The 24501-nt window shown below is 43.9% G+C and overlaps 1 protein-coding gene across 2 annotated transcripts in view; it reads left to right on the top strand.

Moving 5' to 3' along the window:
• The window catches only part of PLCB1 (phospholipase C beta 1), a 468615-nt gene that overhangs the window by 335337 nt on the left and 108777 nt on the right, over positions 1-24501 (top strand). For both annotated transcript variants that reach the window (XM_028722210.2, XM_028722211.2), the window contains exons 11-15: positions 8573-8730; positions 15733-15815; positions 17854-17938; positions 20302-20479; positions 23832-23902. In XM_028722210.2, coding sequence (XP_028578043.2) covers positions 8573-8730; positions 15733-15815; positions 17854-17938; positions 20302-20479; positions 23832-23902 — 575 coding nt within the window. The remainder of the gene's footprint in view (positions 1-8572; positions 8731-15732; positions 15816-17853; positions 17939-20301; positions 20480-23831; positions 23903-24501) is intronic.

The raw sequence follows: 24501 nt of genomic DNA, 5'->3' as shown, positions 1-24501 counted from the left end.
CTGGGGTTGCGGCGCTCATTTCGTTTTATTGGCCGAGGGAGCCGGCGTACAGCTTCCGGGTCATGTGGCCAGCATGACTAAGCCACTTCTGGCTAACCAGAGCAGTGCACGGAAACGCCGTTTACCTTCCCGCCGGAGCGGTACCTATTTATCTACTTGCACTTTGATGTGCTTTCGAACTGCTAGGTTGGCAGGAGCAGGAACCGAGCAACGGGAGCTCACCCCATTGCGGGGATTCGAACCACCGACCTTCTGATCAGCAAGTCCTAGGCTCTGTGGTTTAACCCACAGTGCCACCCGCGTCCTGCCTAGCTACTGCTTATTCTCAGGCACCCCTGCTGACATGGGTTTTAATTCGCTTCTGCTTCTTTCAACCATTGTTTCAGGAAGAGAAGGAAGGAGAACCCACACAATGTGGCCCATGTGTGGTTGCAGGCAGACTGCCCCAAGCACACATGGGCCTCATGAGACAAGGGTTCAAGACCCACCCAGGAAGGGAAAGGCAATTTTGTTCATTCGCCAAGGCACACAGCATGGGCAGCCACAGCCACACACCAGTGCCAGCAGCAGCCTCCGGTAGCTTACTAAATAGGGCACAGGTTTGGAAAGCAGGAGAAGGAAGCTTGAGTTCAACATGGGGTTATTGGGGGGGCGATACCACCATTCATCTTTTGCATGCTTAGCAAAACAAACAAGCAGGGACAAAAGAGTGGGAAATCTCAGTAGTGGAGGCCGATCCATTAGGGCAAATGGGGCAGTGCCCCACCAACTTCAGTCTGTCACCAACAAGCCCCCACCTTACACCCCCTGTTTAGTCTCAGTGTTGCCTTTGCACAACTCAGCAGGGAGGAAGATGGGACCAAAACCGGAAGTACAGTGGTACCTCTGGATACGAACGAGATCCCCGTTCGCATCCTGAAGCAAACGCAACCCACGTCTGCGCGTGACATCATTTTGACCGTCTGCGCATGCGCGAGCGGCGAAACCCATAAGTAACGCGCTCCGTTACTTCTGGGTCGCCATGGAGCGCAACTCAAAAGCGCTCAACCTGAAGCATATTTAACGCAGGTGGCGCTGTGGGTTAAACCACAAAGCCTAGGACTTGCCGATCAGAAGGTCGGTGGTTCAAATCCCCACAACGGGGTGAGCTCCCGTTGCTCGGTCCCTGCTCCTGCCAACCTAGCAGTTCGAAAGCATGTCAAAGTGCAAGTAGATAAATAGGTACTGTCAGCATCGCCCTTGAGCCAGTGCACCAACTGGGCTCATGCACCTCAACCCTGACTGGGCTAGGCGAGCTGGGTAGCACCGCCAGAGACCTCCTTTCTCACAGGAACAGGTCACAGTGCTGTGGACTCACAGCTTAGAGCTGAGAGCACCGGATTCACTGTCTCAATAATACAGTCGTTGCGCAGCAGAGTTTTGCAGAGTCTTGCAGAGTATAAACCACTCGGAGAGCAGCTCTGTAAAATATCTTCCTTTTATTCTGTAACTACAACTATGATACAAAACTATATACAGAGCTGAATATTCTAAGCATAAATCAATGCTACACTGAGAGTCTGCAGCTGCTCTTAGCAGCAACCTTATCTCTAGACACGATCTCTAACACTCTCTCTCTCTCCGATACACTGACTGACTGACTCTCTCTCTCACACACACAGATGTGGTGCTGGGCAGAATAAGTAGATAGCAGGACACGCCTCCTGCTCTCTGGAGAGTCACCAGAGACCATCAGGAGATGATCAGGAGATTCTTGGGTATGGGAGGGGTGAAATCTCCTCAGGTACCGCTCCAGTGGGAAGGTAAATGGTGTTTCCGTGCGCTGCTCTGGTTCGCCAGAAGCGGCTTAGTCATGCTGGCCACATGACCCGGAAGCTGTACTCCGGCTCCCTCGGCCAATAAAGCGAGATGAGCGCCACAACCCCAGAGTCGGTCACGGCTGGACCTAATGGTCAGGGGTCCCTTTACCTTTATCTTTACCTATGACTGTAACCGGCTCTTTGTGCTTGAGTTCCCCATGTAGGTTGTGAGGCCTGGCTGTTATGTACAAAGTGCCCTCTTTCTGTAGTTTTCCAAAGCCCAACTCGCCCCCTTGTGTGTTTTAGGTGTGATCAACCTGAGGCCATGCCACACGTCTCATGCCACACGTCCTGTTACGCTCTCTCTGCATGAGGTTCATATACTGGAGGTGTGCTGATTTTTGTGCCTTGTCAGAGGCATGTGAGCAGATTGAAGGGAAACAGGATGTGACAGAAGTGTGCAATTCTTCTTCCCTACCCATGGCTCCACTCCCATTTCCATTCCATCAGTGTCTCTGTCATGGCAGTGGTGTTTTCGGCATTCTACCCATGAAGCCGGAGTTCCAACAAGTGCTATAGCCCCCTAACTGGTGGGTCCTAGTTATGAGACTGCACCCTTAGTTATATTTTAAGCGAAGCAAATGCTTAAGAAACGACATTGCACCACAAAGAGAAACACACACGTATCATGGATCTATTCATAATTATTGTGACCTTAGTCTTTAGTAAAACAACAACAGCAACAACAACAATTTCACAGTACATAAGTGCTGATTATTTATTTAGACCTTATAGCTCTGTCTTTCCCTTTAGGGAGAAGTGTAACATTTATAATCCAATGTTGCCATCCATCAAGGGAAGAAAAAAAGTAATTTCAAAGCATTCTATCCTAAACTTGAAGAAATGTCATTTTAGTGGCAAAAATAATATTTTTTGTGGGTTTGGAGAAATATATATATATCTATATCTCCCCTCCAGCTTTTAATCTGGAGCTCAGTTTTCCAATAGAGTTCTTCTAGCTATCAGCTTAGTTTATTACGGTTGTCACAGTGAAGAACTGACTGCAGCACCTCATTGTACCATGCCAAAAGCTAAGGAACAATGATCATTTATCCGTAATGATGAACAAGGCACACTTTCCTAAGCTTTCACAGATACAAACACACACAGACACACGCCATGGCTTTAAAAGCAAAACATGGCATCTGCATCATGACAGAGTGCATACCCTCTACTTGTAGATCTCCACGTTTTCTTCACACAGCTGACTTTATAGCATATAACCAGCCTGATTCCCTTCTGATGGTCTGGAGTATAATTCTCATCATCCCTGACCATTGCCCATGCTGGTTGGCACTGATGGGCGTTGTCTTCCAACAACATCTGGAGGGCACCAGGTTGGTGAATGCTGATGCAACATCAACATGTGCAGCAACAACATGATGCTGTTCCCATACTTCATACCCAATTACTCTTCATTCCTTTCTTTGCTTCTTCTGTAAAACATAACATTGGCCCTGAGAACTGTTGTGTTACAGCCATCCTGGGACTAATTTTATGAATTGTTTCTTTTCACTTTTCATTGTCCAGCTGGTCTTGAATAGCCAGCTAATGTTCTGTAGATTTTGTTGATTAATTTCTCGTTGTTTGAGTCTATTAGTCAAATGCAGTATTTTCTGGAGGAAGGCCACATTTAATGATTTCTTGAATTATGACAGTGGTTCTCAAACTTTTTCCCTCTGGGCCACACTTTCAGCATAAAAATTTCCTCGTGCCACACCAATTTTTTATTGATAAGAAATACATTGGGGGGGTGACTCCTAGCAGTGCTTGATTTATAACATAGATTACAACTACTTTATAATATGCTCATGGAACATCCAGAAATTTAAAAACAATGCAGCTGCATAAGAACATGAATAATTCCCAAAATATAATTAGAGGTCCAGCGCTGAGGGCCTTCTGGCAGTTCCCTCATTGCGAGAAGCAAAGCTACAGGGAACCAGGCAGAGGGCCTTCTCGGTAGTGGCACCCGCCCTGTGGAACGCCCTTCCAGCAGATGTCAAAGCGATAAACAACTACCTGACATTCAGAAGACATCTTAAGGCAGCCCTGTTCAGGGAAGTTTTTAACGTGTGACATTTTACTGTATTTTTGGTTTTTATGGAAGCCGCCCAGAGTGGCTGGGGAGGCCCAGCCAGATGGGCGGGGTATAAAGAAATTATTATTATTATTATTATTATTATTATTATTATTATTATTATTAATGAGCCTCTTACATATGTACCTTATATATGTATAGAAACTCAATGAGAGGTGTGAACTTTCTTTTGCCACGTAATCTCATTTATATTAGATCTAATCTGAGACAAAGAAACTCATTTCCTCATCAACACAAAGAAGCCTTTTTCTCTTCTGATCTTTCACATTTGTTGAGAGTTGAGAATCCCTGTTCACAAGAATATGTCATGGAGAACTGTAGAAGAATAGCAGTCAGGATAGCTCAGCTGGTAGAGCATGATACTGTTAATCTCAGGGTTGTGGGTTCAGGCCCCATGTTGGGTGAAAGATTCCTGCATTGTGTGGGTTGGACTCGAGGGCCCTTGGGGTCCTTTCCGACTCCCCAATTCTATGATTCATTGAGCCAATGCTCTTGAAAGGAGTGAATACTGTTTCTGGTTGTATCAAATATATATACCAGGCATCCCCAACCTGCGGCCCTCCAGATGTTTTGGCCTACAACTCCCATGATCCCTAGCTAACAGGACCAGAGTTCAGGGATGATGGGAATTGTAGTCCAAAACATCTGGAGGGTCGAAGATTGGGGATGCCTGAAAAAAACTATACTATACTATACTATACTATACTATACTATACTATACTTTACTATACTATACAGTGGTACCTTGGGTTACAGATGCTTCAGGTTACAGGCGCTTCAAGTTACAGACTCCACTAACCCAGAAATAGTACCTCGGGTTAAGAACTTTGCTTCAGGATGAGAACAGAAATCGTGAGGTGGTGTCATTAGCTAAAGTGGTACCTCAGGTTAAGAACAGTTTCAGGTTAAGAATGGACCTCCAGAACGAATTAAGTTCTTAACCCGAGGTACCACTGCACTGAAATGTTTAAATCTTTCTTTGATTGTCCTTAAATCTTCCTATGACACTTGATATCTTCTTTAGTCATCCCTAAAGAAGTGTTTGTTGACAGTTCCACCTGGAACATTGTGTTCATTTCACCAAGCTGTTTCCTCCTCTCTGAGCTCCACGTCTCAACCTCCTTCATTTCTCAATTAATCCATGGCAGAGTTAGTTAGGGACGGAACCTGTGTTGAATTCAGTCCGACTCATCAAACCATGTTTGAAACACTTAATTGAGCAATCTCCTCCGTTGCATTTCTTGGGAAAGGACTGGTCATCCAAAGCAACTCAAATTCGCTGCGCTGTTTTGCATCCAGGACGAGTACATCTAGCTGAGAGGCTGGGAATTAAATGCTGATAGAAGCTGGTGACTTTTTCACCCTTTCTGATAATTCTTCCAAAGAGGTTTCAAGAAGTTCAGCACAGAATAGAAGCCAAGATTATTATCTTTTGCCATGAATCTTTCATATGGCGATTTACAAAAGGCCTGTGGAGGTCAAGGACATCAGAAATCCAAAACATCTGCAGTAATAAATGTGGCAATGTGTGAAGTAATTTTTTTGAAAAGCTTGAAATAGAGTCATGAAGAAGCCTCTCTTTGAATCCTTGGCCACTGAAGCATCATGCAGAATTATCCCAGTTCATAACTCTTTAAAGGAGCCGCAGTGGACATTCATGTATCATCAAGAAGGAGGAAAGGCCTCACCCAAAAAGAGGTCACATATTTTCATGACATTTGTACAGTGGTACCTCGCAAGACGAATGCCTTGCAAGACGTAAAACTCGCAAGCCGAAAGGGTTTTTGGTTTTTTTAGTTGCTTCGCAAGACGATTTTCCCTATGGGCTTGCTTCGCAAGACGGAAACGTCTTGCAAGTTTGTTTCCTTTTTCTTAACACCGTTAATACAGTTGCGACTTGACTTCGAGGAGCAACTCATAGAACGCGGTGTGGTAGCCTTTTTTGAGGTTTTTAAAGACTTTGGTGATTTTTGAAGCTTTTCCAAAACTTTCCCGACACCGTGCTTCGCAAGACGAAAAAACTCACGGAACGAATTAATTTCGTCTTGCGAGGCACCACTGTATATGGCAATTTACATGCTTGAGATGGTGATTGGGCAGGGGGTGATGTTGTGCATGTGATGTCCCAACACTGCTCGTGTGAGCATTGCACCTCTCTTCCTAAGATGGGCAGAAGCTTCTCAGGATTTTTTTTACTCACCAGGCCTCTGACAGGATGCTAGAGCCCTGACGCCTCCTTCCCAATCCTGGGCAGGCTTTGGAAAGGTGGCAGAAAGGGTTCTTAGACACCTTCGGAACATTGTGCCTGGAGGAACTAGGCTTTCATACTTTAATACCCTAATTTGCAAGGAACATTTAGGGGACTACCCTAGTCCACTGACCACTGCTTTTGAGTGAAGGAGGAGCAAATTTTGCTTATATTCTTGTGGCCTAGTACTAAAGCTTAAGAGTCTGAACTTTGGGCTGCTGCTCAACTGATGCCTCCCTCCTGTTGAACGTCTATACAGAATGAAAATAGGTGACAGTGTTCATGTGGGAAAACCCTAAAAACAAGGAATTCTAAACATGCCAAAGCTTTGTGACTTTCTAGAATCCGATGGACGAGCTTGAGCAAAAAAGCCATGTCTTAAATGGCTTCTTCCAATTTATTTTCACACAGCTTAAGCATTTAACAGATTGGTGTGTGTTTTTTAATCTCTTACCCAAGGTTTCGGTGTTAAACCCCCAGGAGTGTAAGGAAAATTCATATCAGTGAAGGCTTAACAAGTAGTAATTGGGTGTCCCATTTCCCATCAAATGTGAATCATGCAGATTCCCTTTGGATTCTCCTGTGTTGTTGTTGTTGTTGTTGTGTGTGTGTGTGTGTGTGTGTGTGTGTGTGTTCTGTTCCCTCCAAAATCATGCAAGCAAAACATTATAATTATTACTTGTTTAAGAAATATAACGGAATATTAAAATGGAAGGAAGCAAAGCAAATTGAATAACCATTGTTTAGGACAGGGGAAAAGCAACAATTAACCAGTTAGTTAACCTAATTCAGCTAACCAGCTTAATTGGGTGGTTGAGCACATTGCTATCCTAAAGCATGGGTCGCTTGAAAAGCAAAGCAGAAAATAATGGATGAGAATCACAAAGTTGAAAAGGCTCTCAAAAATAATCTAGTCCAACCAGTGCAGGAAATCTACTGCTACAGCATCCATGATAGAAGGCCATCCTGTTTCAAGCCTATTGATCTATGATTGAATATTGGGTGGTATTTAACTAACCAAATGTGTGAGTGGAAAAATGGCCACTTATTTTTTTAAAAAAAATACTCCCTACCCTCTTCTTGCCTCACACAGTATGTCCCAGGCTGTCCCCAAATCTGCTCTGGAGGAAACCCCAGAACAAATTGAGGGGGCAGATGGTGGAAGGAGAGGAAGAAAGTGTCCTATTGCACAAACTGAAGTCATTCCACTCTTGCACTACTTTGAATACAACCATTTTAAGCTTTTCACAATAAAATGCACTCCAAACTTTTTTAAACCCACCCTACCTAAAGTGAGCCTTTCTCACTGACCAGTAAGAGAGTTGAGCACATAACTAAGTCACTCTCACGGAAATCAATGAAAGTGTTTCACTTGGGTTGGATTGGGGCCCATTGAGTGTACGGTGTTTCATTATAAACCAGTTAAGTACAGAATGTCACATTAAATTCCGGGAGTTGTGAAAACATGTGTGAACTGCCAGTGCCGATCAGTTGGCACAACAGAGCTCTAAGGTGGTGTCAACTGTACAAGAGACTGCAAACTTTTTGTTGTTTTTACTGTACTAAATTATAATATGTTTTTTGACAGTAGAGCCGTTTCTGCCACAAGTGCATTTTAATGGTATCATTCAGAACACAGTTACAAGAGCTAGATTTCTTAAAGGCAATTAATAGTAACACGAGAATCTAAGCTGCTGTCTCAATGTGATTACAATATGATTATTAAAAACACAATTAGGAATACATTTGAAACAAGACTAAAACCCTAAAAAGTGGACACAGAGCAGTACAGTGTACAGTTCTCTCATCCTCTTTGTTTATATTTCATGGTTCTCACAAGAAATACCACAACTGGCAAAGGGATTTCTTAGCATTTTAGAAATACAGAAACATTTGAAACCAGTGGGAATCTGAACTGTTGTGCATGTGATATTCCCTCTTATTTTCTAGGTCTACCACCACACACAACAATGCAATATTCTTTAGGTCAGAAATCATGCACACCAGAGGCGGCTAACCTATGGTCCTTCAGAGGTTGTTCAGACTACAACTCTTGCCATTTCTGACCATTGTCCATGCCTGGGGCTGATGGGAGTTGGAGTCCAATAATATCTGATAGGCCACAGCTTAGCCATCTCTGATTTACAGTGCTGAATACGAAGGAAAAATCAGAACCATTCAGTATTGACTAATTAGACATGATTTTCATTACATTTTATGCCTCTTAAATGGATTTGTCTATTTGTTTGTCACCACCGGGGGAAACGGATGATGTAAGCTTTCATTATGGTTAAATTATGTGCATTTAGTCCATAAGCCCATAATGGGTCCCCTTGTTTCATGCTCCTCATTATGTCTTTGCAGCTGGACAGCTGGCCGGTAACTCTTCCGTAGAGATGTATCGCCAAGTGCTATTGTCTGGCTGTCGCTGCGTCGAGCTGGACTGCTGGAAAGGCCGAACAGCTGAAGAAGAGCCCGTTATTACACATGGATTCACCATGACAACTGAGATATCCTTTAAGGTACGTTGTGCGGTGTCGCTGATATGATTGTGCAAGGGCCAGTTTGCAACATCCACTTAGCTTATTTGGGGCTAAGGGAGGAAGGGAAATGTGGGAAGGTCTCCAGTAGCACTTGTTGTGGGCATCTTGTAGACTCGTGCCGTAAGTCTTCACTGAAGCTTTTGTTTCAATTCTCATCTGGGAGATTAGAGCAACTGAATTACCCTTGTCGTGCGTATGTTATATTTGTGTGCTGAAGCCTAGCAATGAGGTCTTTGGTGCGATGCAGACCTTTCAAATGAAGAGAAACTGTAAATGGAGAGACAGTAGCCGTCTGCACATTCAAAAGCATCAGGTAGAGTTGAGTGCACATTCACTGGACCTACTCCAGCATCCTTTGGTGTGTTTGGCATAGCTCCTCAACTGGCACTGTGGTCTGACCTTGCAGATCAGAAGGTCGGTGGTTCAAATCCCCGTGATGGAGTGAGCTCCCATTGCTCTGTCTCAGCTCCTGCCAACCTTGCAGTTTGAAAGCATGCCAGTGCAAGTAGATAAATAGGTTCCACTGCTGCGGGAAGGTAAACGGCGTTTCTGTGTGCTCTGGTTTCCGTCATGGTGTTGCGTTGTGCCAGAAGCGGTTCAGTCATGCTGGCCACATGACCCGGAAAACTGTCTGTGGACAAACACCAGCTCCCTTGGCCTGAAAGTGAGATCAGCGCTGAAACCCCAAAGTTGCCTTTGACTGGACTTATAACCATCCAGGGGTCCTTTACCTTTACCCTCAACCTTCCTACCTCCCAACTCAACATGAGAAGGATGGCATTGGAGCAGGCACAAATGAGGACATTGAGGGCAGGGCTGCCACACAAGTACCTGCTCCCCCTGTATACTTTATGCTCAACACATTTTTTCAATGCTCGAAGAGTGCCACTGATGCTGCATTTAGCTATAAGGAAATGGACACAGTAGAGCCTCAAATGGATCCACGAGCTGAATGCAAGATATATTATCTTCTAATGTCAACAAGGATCTGTGCTGGATAACATATTGACTAGCATCCAAGGAACAACTAACACTTAATCTGGGGACATTATGGTAGTGGATTGAAAATTATGGTTCTTTTTAAGTAAAACATTAAATGGACAGATTGGAGGCACTTTTGTTGCATGATAGGGAAACTATGATGATGCTATGGTGTCATTACAAAATCTAAATAAGTCTCTCCACCATGATTGTCTAGTATTAACTGCAGTGCCGGATTTACGTATAAGCTAAACAAGCCATAGCTTAGGGCCCCACTCTCTTGGGGGGGGCCCCAAAAAATTAAAGGGAAAAAACCTGGATATACATTTCCAAAATATAAGATAAAAAAACAAATAAAATAAAACTTACATACAGCAACAGTGTTTTGTGTTTTGTAGGCTCCTATTTGTTATGTGCAAATGGCTTTAGATACCTATTAGGTCCATAAATTAACATATAGCATATATTCAACACACACACAAAAAGTGACAGTTTGTTGTTGACAAAGGACAGCTGGCCATACAAAGGGCCCCATTAGCTTCAGTAGTTTAGGGCCTCATCAAACCTAAATCCAGCCCTGGTTATACCATGGAATATGTGCTTACTTGTGTACTATTTCAATCCTTTCAAGCTTTTTATAAAATTATCTGAAGAACTGAAACAATGTGATAGAGACAGTTGCAAGAAATGTATAGCTAACTACCCCTCAGTTCATATTATCTATACCCTTCAGACTTCCCTTTGCGGTAATGTCAGCTGATCTTCTTTCATGAAAGTTACTGCACTATTTGTCAGTAATTATTTGTCCATCCAGAAACAATGGTTGTTTGGTTCATATACCTTTTCAGACAGTTTAATGGCTGGTGTTTTATAGTTTGCTCCTTTGTTATACTGTACTTCCAAGATTTACACAACAGTGTTTTGAGGAATTAATGAAAATCCCACATGGAAAAACAAACAACCCACCCTAGACTGTGGAAATAGCCTTAAAATACGCTAAAGGTTTAGGGATTATATGGAGTTGGAATAAAATGGAGTATCTTGTGATCTGTAGGATATAGCATGAAAGCAAACACCCTACGTGTCATGAAAATGCTTCCCACACACTTTCTATATCCTTAAAACAAATACCTCAAGCCTTGCTGAGGTGTTTCCATCTATCTGATGTTTGTGGAGGAAGGTGCGCAGTCACAAATGCCAGCTCTGCCTCAAACAGCCCTGTTCCCAAATCTTCTCTGTTCAGCTGAATGTATTTAGACTCCTCCACACAGGCAGGAACCCTGTGTGGCTGGGATAATTCACACTGAGGATTCTGAGTGTGGACAGCTAAACTTGGAAAGATTCTTGTTCTCCACATGCGAAGTTAGGGTTGGAGCAGGTGAGGACGAAGATGTTGGGGCTGTGCCCATCATGGCAGCGGCAGGACTGGTCCCTCACATTCCTATTTATCCCTTCATACATTAAGCAGAGCCCTCCTGGACCAGACCAAAGGCTCATTTAGTTCAGCATCTTATTCCACACAAGAAGGGTAGCTGTAAATGAAATATTCTTAGTTACAATTCTTTTTATTATTTATTGAATTTATATACCATCCTATACCCGGGGGTCTCAGGGTGAATCACAGAATAAAATCAAGATATAAAACCATAAAATACATAATAAAAATAAAACAACAACCCAATAGCACCCCCCTAACAAAAAGACACATTCTAAAAGGACATAGGATGTAAATCAGATCAACCAAAGGCCTGGTTAAAAAGGAATGTTTGTGCCTGGTGCCTAAAGGTGTATAATGAAGGCACCAGGTGAACTTCCCTGGGGAGAGCATTCCACAGCCGGGGAGCCACTGCAGAGAAGGCCCATTCTCATGTTACCACCCTCCGGACCTCTCAAGGAGGAGGCACTCAAAGGAGGGCCTCAGAAGATGATCTCAGGGTCTGGATAGGTTCATATGGAAAGAGGCGGTCCTTGAAGTATTGTGGTTCTGACCTGTTTAAGGCTTTATAGATCAAAATCAGCACTTTGAATTGGGCCTGGAAACTAATTGGTAGCCAGTGCAGTTGGACCAGGATCGGTGTAATATGCTCAAACCGTCTTGCTCCAGTGAGCAACCTGGCCACTGAATTCTGCACTAGCTGAAGTTTCTGAACCATCTTCATTCCTGCCTCCCTAATCAGCCCCACACTTAGAGGTAGCCCTATGTATAATGCATTGCAGTATTCTAACTTTGTTACTGTTTTCCATGAATGATTTCAAAGTTGTGGACTGTGTTATGTACTGAAGTTCTCACCCTGGGCCAGCAGGGGGATACTGTAGATAGTTTTCACTCAGGTCCGCATATGCAAATAAGGAATTGAAAGTGGCGTTCAGTGATTGGATAGTTACAGAAAGTTGTTACTGTTGCTTTGTAGTTGAGCTCTATATAAGCAGGTTGGCTGAACCCTTCAGTTCAGTTCTGTTCTGGCCTGTGAATAAACAAGAGCTGTCTGAAGAATCGCTGTGTCGTCTGATATGTTCACCCACAACTTAACAGACTGTGTATATATAATGCCTAAATCATCAGAATGTGATATCCCCAGATGTTGCTAGACTACAGCCCCCTTCAACCTCTGACCATTGACCATGCTGGTGGGTGCTGAAGTTCAGGAACATCTGGACAACATCTGGATGACTACAGGCTCCCCACATCCATTTTATTGCTAAGTACCCTGTTATTTACGTGCTGAAGGTTTGCGGGATATAAGGATTGTAAAGAAAAATAAAATCTATTATTGGGGCATTTATCTCCTTGTGATATCTTCGGTCTCATGTTTTTATTTATTGATTCAGTTTCATAATTTAATTTAGCAATCCAAGACTTTTAAAATGTGTTTGTGTCATAGAGCTTCTGAGAGAGACTAATGTTAAAGTGTCTGGCACATTACACATCATCATAAACTCAGATGTTTTGAGCACCAGTTTGAGGCCTCACCTCTCTCATTGTTATTGGTTATCTTGGGGGGGGGGACTGAGAATGGCCTATTTCTCTGCAATCTGTGAAGATCGTCAGGATGTTGTGACTAAACTAGTTACACTTCTGATGACGCTAGCATGAACATCAGTTTAAAAATATTGTTGTCACTTTACTGTTCAGTTTGACAACACACTCTTGTTGAGAAATAACAAGAAATGTGTGTGAATGAATTTTGAATTCTCAGTAGCTGATGGGTGCAAAGTCATTAAACCAGCACATACTTGGACCATGGCTGTTCTCCATGTAACAGGCCTGTCATTTCCCCCTGCCTCCAACAAATAGATTTGATATATTCGGAGGCACAAAAGTAAATTGATCTCACTGTGCTGCAATTTGACTCCCCTAATTCTTTCTTTATGCCACAACTGAGTAAATATGGGAGGCTGAGATCTAAAGAGCCATGAATTCATTTCCAAACTTCATTGTAACATACAACGGTTTTACCAAGATGGGTGTAATTTGTATTGCCAGGTCAGCTATCCCGCCCCCCATCAAAATCTGATTTTTGTGTAAAAAGGTAAAGGGACCCCTGACCATTAGGTCCAGTCATGGCCGACTCTGGGGTTGCGGCGCTCATCTCGCTTTATTGGCCGAGGGAGCCAGTGTATGGCTTCCGGGTCATGTGGCCAGCATGACTAAGCCGCTTCTGGCGAACCAGAGCAACACACGGAAACGCCGTTTACCTTCCCGCCAGAGTGGTACCTATTTATCTACTTGCACTTTGATGTGCTTTCAAACTGCTAGGTTGGCAGGAGCAGGGACCGAGCAACGGGAGCTCACCCCGTTGCGGGGATTCGAACCGCCGACCTTCTGATCGGCAAGTCCTAGGCTCTGTAGTTTAACCCACAGCGTCACCCGTGTCCCTTGATTTTTGTGTAGCTTGACCTTTTTCTTCCCTTTCTCGATGGAGACACATTCATAGCAATATATTTCCAGGCAGTGATGCCTCAGATGCAAACATAGCTGTCAACTTTTCCCTTTTCTTGTGAGGAATCCTATTCGGAATAAGGGAATTTCCATTAAAAAATGGGAAACGTTGACAGCTATGGATGCAAACCTTGGTTATGCCACGAGACCCTTGCCTGAGAGACAGTCATCTCGAAACATGTCTCATATGGATTTGCTTCTGTGCTGCATTTGAAATGGTTAGCTTTTGGGCCAAGCCATAAGCCCTATTTCACCATTCAGTTCCCCCAGGAGGGAAAGTGGTGAAATATTCCACCACATCTCTGTGCCTTTCCCCATCACACATTGGAGGATGAAAGCAGGGCCAGATTTAGGTTTGATGAGGCCCTAAGCTACTGAAGGTAATGGGTCTCTCTATATGTCCAGCTGGCCTTTGTCAACAGCAAATTGTTGCTGTTTTTTGTGTTGTGTATATGCTATATGTTAATTTATGGACCTAATAGGTATCTAAAGCCATTTGCACATAACGAAATATGTATTTTATCAAAGTTGAACTGAAATACAATTAAGAAGAAGTATGTTAATAGTTCGAAAGCACGTCAAAGTGCAAGTAGATAAATAGGTACCGCTCCGGCGGGAAGGTAAACGGTGTTTCTGTGCGCTCCTCTGGTTCGCCAGAAGCGGCTTAGTCCTGCTGGCCACATGACCCAGAAGCTGTACGCCGGCTCCCTCGGCCTATAGAGCGAGATGAGCGCCGCAACCCCAGAGTCGGCCACGACTAGACCTAATGGTCAGAGGTCCCTTTACCTTTTATGTTAATAGTGAAATACAAGGGGACCTGTCTCTTGTACTTGCGTACATGGGTACACACCAAGCTCCAGATGTTTCCCCTTCTCTTCTTTGGCAATCACTTGAAGCCAAGTAAGATTGTCTTCCATAAACACAATTTTAACAGTGAATCCGTAAGTGACTGTGGAGGCCAATTCTGGATCCACACGTCCTCCCACAGTGGGGACATACCAGTAGGTTTCCGGGCAGGAGTTGATCACATGAAGGTTTGCCAAGTATGCCTTCCTTTTAGCGCGTTTCTCCCTTTCTCCCTGAGTTCGAGTGTCTTCAAAACCCATGGCACCTTTGGTAAAGGCTGTTCTCCAATTGGAGCGCTTGCAGGGCAGTGTTTCCCAGTTGTCAGTGTTTATACTACCTTTCTTTTTGATTTGCCTTGAGTGAGTCTTTGAACACCTTGTGTTGATCACCAGCATTATGCTTACCATTTTTAAGTTCCCTTCTAATGCACAAGAGAGGCAGTGGCAGATGCAGGAACATGATAGAGAGAACACGACCAGTGACCGCCATCCCCACTCTCCATCATGTGAGTCTAATCGCGTAGGGAATCAAATAGGACTATAGCGATAGACCAGTTTGGCATAACCAAGATAGCCTAGACCCTTGTCCTTCTGAAGTGTTAGATAAACTTCTAACTTCTGTTAGATAAACAGATGCTAACCCCAGTCAGCTTTTAGGCAGCTTTTAGGAAATGTTCCAAATGCTCACCCTTATTTGACTCCATGCAATAGCCGCTCTCTGACACATCTAAGGGTTTCCCCACGTCAAAAACAAGCCTGAAATGTGTTAAGCTAAATAACAGAGTTTTGTGGAAAGAAAGCCTGTAAAAAAAAAAAAAGGCTGTCAGGCAATACGTGGCTATTTTAATTATGCAAAATGACCCACAAAAGGCATAGCTTTAGGCATACAGCCGGGCCCTACAAAGACAGACTCTTCCATGCAGGCTGTTGTTTGTTCTCCCTCTGGCAGCAGATGTAATAGTGGAAGGAGAGATTCTGAAGACGATAAAGTAAATCAAGCTTAGAATAACTTAATTGCTAGTGGGGCTTCCTCAACTCTTTAAAAGTTTTTGAGAACATGAGAAAGCATGGCTTTGTGCCTGAGAAGTTATCAAACTGCTTAAGTTTGTGTGTTAAATCGTGTGTTTTTTAAAATCAGTAAGAGAAATGTGTTCTTTAAAAAGAAGAAATCCTCATTGCCTGTTCTTCTTCCTTCTTCCCTGCCATCTCCCATAGGAAGTAATAGAAGCTATTGCTGAATGTGCATTTAAGACGTCTCCTTTCCCGATCCTTCTCTCTTTTGAAAATCACGTGGATTCGTAAGTAGCCAAAATATTTTTGTAAGCAATATTGTGGAATAAATATTAGCCTGCATATGTTTCATTGATGCTGCTAAACGATTGAAGTTTGTGGAGAAGAAACGCTGGCATTCTGAAGTGTGGTGGACGTGGTTTGGATACGAGTTTGCTGCATTCCATATTTCTTTGCAGAGAATGTGTGCCAAAACCACTTTTCAGCATGCTTGAAGAGCATCTTTTTGGGCCAAGGGCCCTGTTGCCAGTCAACTACCACTCCAAGGACCAAATGCCAGTGGGGACCATGGCCAGTGTATATATGCACACAGACACTGCACGTAAAACACAGATACACACAGACTACATACGTGTACCCTGATCCCATATGCACACCCTCCAACATTCCTCAGATGAACATAGGGTTAGATTTGCAGTCTTTGTCCAGATAGGTTACCTCTAGCGACTTATGCAAACACAAAATCAGCAAACATGTCAGGGGAGGAGAGCAACAGTGGCAATTTTAAATCAGTGACTATACAATATGCATATTGCAAAGCAATTTATGTATTTATTTTTCCATGATATCTGCACGTTGAAAAGAAAGCACTCATAGCAGGTGTATGTGCCTTGATGTGGATCAAACAGGTGGACACAGGAGCCCGTTTTCAAACAGATTTCTGGAAACCTTGCCTTTTAAAGAGCAGGCAGACAACTTTATCTCAGATCATAGCCCCGTGGTGCTTAGTGCTAAGATTGGGGATAAAAGATGTCTCTGCCTGCTCTATAGAGGAGATCTCTAAAAAGCAGACAGCAACTCTACCCTTCCAATCATATTGGAAGATAAAGATCCGGGATCTCTCAGGCCACTTCCTGTGGCTTGGTGGGGGCATGAGTTAGCCAACAGTTAGAATATATGAACAGGTTTCTCCTAAGTAGCAGACATGTTTGAAAAATCACCATTGTTGTTGAAATGCCAGAATCAAGAAATGTACAAACACATAACAATGCTAGTGGCACTATATATCAGTCTTTTGCCAAAACTTTTGGATGAAATGTATGAGCAAAACTTATTGGAAAGCAGATATAATTGTTATTTTCTGCTCTTTTTTGGAAACCTGTAATAAAAGGGCCTGGAGACAAAAAGCCAGCCAGATCATTGGTGGTTCTGGTACCCCTTCTAGGGCTTAGAAATAATATCTCATCTGCTGAAATTAATTTGAGATGAGTTCAGTGTCTAATAAAACAATTTCTCACCCACAAGCTGAAACCATAATTGAAACTGCTTCCTCCAGGAGCTTTTCTGATGGTACAGAGATTCAGAGTGTTATTTGCTTTGCAGATGGACTCTGAACATTTGCTCTCAGCCAAAAATTACATTTAATGTGCAACCCTCAGTACACACACAATACTGTTGGGCAAGCTTTTGCCATTAAAAATGCATGTACATTTAAATTATATTTCCAGTTTGCATCGAGTTTCTCAATGAGTACAAGGATATTTCAGTTAATATTGCTCATAATCCCAACAACTGTTGCAAAGCACCCAAGCAGCCTCAGGGCACAGGGAAAAGAAGGTGGCAAGGACTGGGAAATTTGGAGGAAACTTCAACATTTATTCTATGCCTGCTTTCTAGTCTTGACCCTGAGCAGCAATATGCACCCGAGAAAACTCTGAAACCTAAGGCAGGAACCACAAACCTACATACAGGAGTAGAATAAGATATTTACGTTTAACAGCGTGCAAATGTCACATTCATCTTCTGCATTTTCTTAAGCATGTATAAGTTGCCTGTATGTGAGGCAGGTTCAGCTTTTTCAGTTTACCACTGCAGATGTCTGAGAACATTTATTGTATTTTTAATGTAAAAGTGTATGTGAAAAGAACTGTCGCAAGAGTCGGAATAATCGTGTAATGACTCCATATCAGTGAGAATAATTTAGGAGGATAGGTTCAAAAAAATTATGCCTCTTCCTCTCGTTAAAGGATATTAAATTTTCCATTACTGGCACTTCCGATGCTATGAATAACCCTCATTTAATTCCCTGTTTTCTTCCCTTTTCAGCCCTAAGCAACAGGCAAAAATGGCAGAATATTGCAGATTAATATTTGGTGATGCCCTGTTGATGGAGCCACTGGAAAAATACCCAGTAAGTTGTTCCTCTTTGGTAAAAAAAGAAGAAGTAGCAGTAAAAATATAAAGTACTGATTTACAATTTTGAATTTTCCGTTGCTTTTCATATAGCACCTCTAAATAGACTCTTCTTTATTTTGCACGTTATAGTGGGTGTGGTAAGGTGCTATATCACACATTGTACTTTGAAAGATTTTTGGCAAGGGTGCCCAAGTGTAGTTTTAAAAGAGTCACCACAACAGGTGTCTAGCTTTGTACCATGTAAAGTCAAGAGAGTCATAGCATCAGCAAGTGCATAACTTGCACTATTGTGAAAGAAATTAATCACATGATTGCAGAGTCCACTCTGACAACAACAACAACAACAACAACAATTTATTATTTATATCCTTCCCATCTGGCTGGGTTTCCCCAGCCACTCTGGGCAGCTCCCAACAGAATACTAAAAACACGATAAAACATCAAAAATTAAAAACTTCCCTAATCAGGGCTGCCTTCAGATGTCTTTTAAAAGACAGATACAGTCATACCTTAGTTTTCAAACAGAATACATTCTGGAAGTCCGTTCAACTTCCAAAATGTTTGGAAACCAAGATGAGGATTCCGATTCGCTGCAGGAGCGTCCTGCAGCCAATCCGAAGCCGTGCCGGATGTTCGGCTTCCAAGGCAAAGTTCGCAAACTGGAATACCTACTTCCAGGTTTGCAACATTCAAGTTCCGAGTTGTTCGTGAACTAAGCTGTTCAAAAACCAAGGTATGACTGTAGTTGTTTATTTCCTTGACATCTGACGGGAGGGCATTCCACAGAGCGGGTGCCACTACTGAGAAGGCCCTCTAGCTGGTTCCCTGTAACTTCACTTCTCACAGTGAGGGAACCGCCAGAAGGCCCTCAGAGCTGGACCTCAGTGTCCGGACTGAATGACGAGGTTGGAGATCCTCCTTCAGGTATATTGATTACGTGGGCTGCCACAGGTCCCTGAACATCTTGCTTGTGAAGCAAGGAAATGGCATCCTTGCCAAGGAAGAGGTTAGTGGCTTCACAGATGTGCACAGAGTATTGTGTGCCAGCCCACCACATATGGGGAGGGGGTATTACCTGAATTTGCAACTGAGTAAAGTAATTGTACTCTGTCATGCACACAGTTCCCCATAAGTGCAGTGCTTCTTCTATGTGGGGGGAAATCCCCAGGTAGTTGTTTTCCTAACTGGGACACAGGAACCCTCCTGAAATCAAGAAACATTGGACATGAGCATTCCTCAGCTGTAACGAAAAGTCGGCACATTGACAAATCAACTGGCAGAGCTGTCCCTTGCTGCAGGCAGAAGAAGAGGGTGTGTCTAGGCCAGGGGAGGCAACCTAAGACCCGTGAGCCGGATGTGGCCCAATTGCCTTCTCAATCCGGCCCGCGGACAGTCCGGGAATCAGCATGTTTTTACATGAGTAGAATGTGTCCTTTTATTTAAAATGCATCTCTGGGTTATTTGTGGGGCCTGCCTGGTGTTTTTACATGAGTAGAATGTGTGCTTTTATTTAAAATGCATCTCTGGGTTATTTTGGGGGCATAGGAATTCGTTCATCCTCCCCCCCCCCCCAAAAAAAAATAGTCCGGCCCACCACATGTTCTGAGGGACGGTGGACCAGCCCACGGGCGAAAAAGGTTGCTGACCTCTGGTCTAGGCAAAAGGAAGGAGCAGGGACATATGGATGCAAGATGTGCTTTAAGGCCCCTGCGAAACGAATATGAGTGAAGCCTTACAAAGGGCAAAATATTATATCACCAAGGTGCAGTTGGTGCCTCAGGCAGCAGATCCGGCCTCAAAGGAATGCATTGGCCACTGCTGCTGCCGCAGCGGCAGTGATGGCTGTGGCATGCTTTTCAGTGGCTGCATCTTCTGCCTCCTTGGCAGGCCCCGGCCCCGTGCCACCTCCGCAGTGGCCTGTCAACTTTTCCCTTTTCTTGCGAGGAATCCTATTCAGAATCCTATTCCCTTTAAAAAAGGGAAACGTTGACAGCTATGGCCTCTTGGCAGATAGGAGGCACTGTTGATCTCTTCCCACTCTAAGAGAGGAAATGGTGGGGGCTGCCCTCTGGGGTCTCCTGGGGTCTGCATCCACCTGCCATGATTCAGAGCGGGTCTGTCCCCTCTCCCCAAGGCAGCCTTTTATTCCCACTTCAACCATAGGGTAAGGTTGATTTGATTTCTTTCTCCCCACCCCCTGTTCACAATGTAGATTTCCCTCACCTCTTCTTTCCTGGGGAGGGCGACGCCGTTTTGTGGTTGGACTCAGGTGCCCAAATGTCTTGGGCCGGCCCCAACGTGTGGAAATGGTGCTTTAAAGAGACACAGCTTTACTGCCAGTGCCTTTTCCTTTCTCAGCTTGAACGTGGCGTTCCTCTTCCAAGCCCGGCAGACCTGATGTACAAAATTCTGGTGAAGAATAAAAAGAAGTCCCAGAAGTCTGCGGATGGTAGTGGAAGGAAAAAGCTGTCTGAACAAGCTTCGAATGCGTGTAGCGATGCTTCCAGCGGGTTTGAGCCCTCTTCTCCTGGAGCCGGTAAACAAACACTTTCCCTGCAATATATTGTTTTTAAAAAGCGGTGGAGCACATGTTACAAAACTACAATCACTTTTAAGCACACATAGACACAAATATCCTCTGCATAATACAAATGTAAGCCACTGGTTCTGATAGTCATAGCTATCCCCGACTTCTCCAAAAAACATATAGTATACTTTGTTGGACAGGGATGCCCAGATTTTGTATGGTAGGAAGCTACTTTATGTTCCAGAAAGTGGTCTGGCGGACAGATCTGAAGGCCTCTTCAAATGGTCACCTTAATAAAGGAGGTGCCATTTATGGCTTGATTCCTAATGCTCACATGCAAATTTAATCATTTACATATTGCACATGTTACACAGAAAATCGAAGGGGACCAGCATGTATTAGGACATCTCTTTGTTGTCACTCTAAAACACTTTAAAAAAATAAAAATCCTTGCAAGTGAAACTCTTGACAAACTTTGAATATGCCTCAGGATATTCTAGCAGTTCTAGTAGTGCTAGAACCTAGCAGTTCAAAAGCACCCCCGGGTGCAAGTAGATAAATAGGGGCCGCTTACTAGTGGGAAGGTAAACGGCGTTTCCGTGTGTGGCTCTGGCTCACCAGAGCAGCTTCGTCACGCTGGCCACGTGACCCGGAAGTGTCTCCGGACAGCGCTGGCCCCCGGCCTCTTGAGTGAGATGGGTGCACAACCCTAGAGTCTGTCAAGACTGGCCCGTATGGGCAGGGGTACCTTTACCTTTACCTATTCAGAATATGCCTCAGGGGCAGAATTAATCCACAGCAGGCCAGCTGAGCACCTCTAATGGAGGGAATCAATACAGGCAAATCCTCACTATTACTACTTCAATATTGCTCAACCTCAACCTTTGTGCCAAGTAAGGCAAAGCTCGTGATTCTTGCCTGCCTTCTGCCACTGTGTCCAAGTCCCTGCAGTCCGTTTCCATGACAGCAGCATCTTTCTTTTTATGTCAAACCATAACCATTTTTTTCCTTCATTCTTCACTTGTTAGCATCCATTCAGAAGCTTGTGCTGTCTTTTAGCATCAACACCAGGACACCATTCCTGAAGTCTGTTGGAGCAAAGCCTCATTTCTCCATGTGTGTACCCCAAGAAGGATAGCCTCAGTATTTCAGGGCATAATATAGGACTTGAAGCTTTGGACTAATAACTCCTTTTCTTTCACACATAGCACAGCCCTTCAACAGGAGAATTCCAACAGTCTTGCACGCACACACACAGAGAAGTAAAGTGTGGCTGGGGGAGAAAGTGTCCTTTCAAAATTGGCTGCTAATTGATAGATGATGTTATCACAAATATTTCCATGCTATCTTCTTCTTCTGGAGAGCCAGTGTCGTGTAGTGGTTAAGAGCGGTAGTCTTGTAATCTGGAGAACCGGGTTCGCGTCTCCGCTCCTCCCCATGCGGTTGCTGGGTGACCTTGGGCTAGTCACGCTTCTTTGAAGTCTCTCAGCCCCACGCACCTCACAGAGTGTTTGTTGTGGGGGAGGAAGGGAAAGGAGAATGTTAGTCGCTTTGAGACTCCTTCGGGTAGTGATAAAGCAGGATATCAAATCCAAACTCCTCCTCTTCTTCTTCTTCTTCTTCTTCTTCTTCTTCTTCTTCTTCTTCTTCTTCTTCTTCTTCTTTGGTGATCACTCGTAGCTGAGTAAGATTGTCTTCCATAAACACGGTTTTAACAATGAGTCCGTAAGTGACTGTGGAGGCCAATTCTGGATCCACATGTCCTTCCACAGTGGGGACATTGGTACGTTTCTTCTGGTCTCTACTTCATCCCAGCTGAGAAATAGCTCCTTTGTTCCATAGAAGGATAAGTAGCTGATGACAACATGGCATCCATTCAGCAATGTTGCTTGAGTAACAGAACTTTGAGAAGTGTTCGTCCTTTTTTCTTCTCTTGAAGAACAGTTCCTTAAAACCTTGCACCGCTTTGCTCTGCTTAGATACAAAAGTGGCTATTCAGGAGGAGCAGAGAGCACAAGTTTGCCCAGATTGGGGCCTAGCTGAGAGTCAGAAGTGAATGACTCTCCAGGTTCTACACATAAGCTCATTGCCTGTGCTGTTTCACTGCTAAAACAATAGCCCCACCCCTGAGCACTAAACGAAGCCCTCAAGAACTGAGGAAGTGAAGGGAGGGATAAGACTCAAGTCTTTAAAATGGGAAAAGGTAGGAGAAATTTCTCAGAATTTGTCTTTGGAGGGGCTCGTTGTATTCTATAGGATGAAGTGGCCTAGAGTTTTCCTTTGTGCCTTTTCTCCCTCTTTTTTAAACTTAAAAAAAAAATTTCAAGGCAGATGACCTGACTTCTTCTGTTCTAGCCTGGCAAAGGAAAAAGGAACTTGACGCATCCCTCATATTGACTGCTGCTGCTTTTTTAACAAGCTAGTATTATAAGCGGGCTAGGGATGTGGGTGATGCTGTGGGTTAAACCACAGAGCCTAGGACTTGCCGATCAGAAGGTCGGCGGTTCGAATCCCTGCGATGGGGTGAGCTCCTGTTGCTCGGTCCCTGCTCCTGCCAACCTAGCAGTTTGAAAGCACGTCAAAGTGCAAGTAGATAAATAGGTACCGCTCCAGCGGGAAGGTAAACGGCGTTTCCCTGTGCTGCTCTGGTTCGCCAGAAGCGGCTTAGTCATGCTGGCCACATGACCCGGAAGCTGTACGCCGGCTCCCTTGGCCAATAAAGCGAGATGAGCGCCGCAACCCCAGAGTCGGCCACGACTGGACCTATTGGTCAATGGTCCCTTTACCTTTTTATTATAAGTAGGGGGGGGGGGAGGATTTGATTCAGACCCTCCTCTCTTCACCCATTTAACAAATCCTTCTCCATCTGATCCCCACTGGCAATTACACTCAGAGGGGGTTTGCCATTGAGCAAGGCTTTACTTTTTAAAAGGAAATTAAAAGAAACAAAAAATGCTGCCACTTCAATCTACAAAAGTACAGTAAACCCACCCTACTGGGGAAATTTCTTTGGAATTTCTTCTTTCTGCTACTTTCTTGACAGCCACCAAAAAGTAACCAAAGTTTAACTGTGAAAATGGGGAATGGGAGTTTTGGCACTCCGTAACTTGTAAGTATGGCTAAATATCATAACAATGTTACTGTTTGTACATTAATGTGTTGAAGGGCTAATGGCTTTTTTGGCCACAGAGGAATGCTTTGAAAGCCAAAACACTAGACCAAGATACCATCTTGAGCCTATGGTACTGTAGTTGCATTTGGATGAAGCAAAGTGACTCTGGTAACAACAGCAGCTTAAAGGTGTGAATATTGGGAAGCGGTTGACTACACCGAGTTTCCTTCTTCAAATAAAATTTTGCAGGGGAAGCAGAGATCGAGAGTGACGATGACGACGACGATGACGATGACTGCAAAAAATCATCAATGGATGAAGTAAGTGATGAATCATTTTTGAAAAGTGACTTTGAAAGCATGTTTACATGTTTGTCCACATGACACAGTCTTGCACTGCCATCTTGTGGATAGTGAGGGCCAAGACGTTGCCACAGAACCAGATATTTGCCACTGGACTATTGAGCTTATCTGAAGAGACCCATGTTTTAGAGCTGGCCTTATTTCTGGAATATGGGATCCTAGGTTGCGCTCTGGTTCCGTGCTTTGAAGTTCATGTCTGCATCAAAAGTTTTCTCTCCTGCTGAGGTTTTTGGAGGCCTTGAGCTAAAATTATGTGGCTTTTGAGATGTCAGTATCACAATTCAGGTGCAGAAATGATACTGACCAAATTGCACAGGACATCTCTCCGTCCTCTTCCTCAGCCTCTGTATGTTTCTCTGTGTATGTGTTTTGCAGCCATTGTTTTCTCTCTCTGCTGACTCTGCTGCTTTGTCCATTCTTAAGAGAGCCTAACCAATCAGGATCGTGCAGCAAATAGGATAATATCATGACACTCTCTATGCCATCTAGAAAGATTTGGATGACATCACGGAGAGCAAATAAAAAATGTAACATTTTATTATTCATGGGGAATAAGG

Source organism: Podarcis muralis, chromosome 3 (genome assembly GCF_964188315.1).
Source record: "Podarcis muralis chromosome 3, rPodMur119.hap1.1, whole genome shotgun sequence".
Classification (NCBI taxonomy): Eukaryota; Metazoa; Chordata; class Lepidosauria; order Squamata; family Lacertidae; genus Podarcis; species Podarcis muralis.
This window is presented reverse-complemented; position numbering and strand designations above follow the sequence as displayed.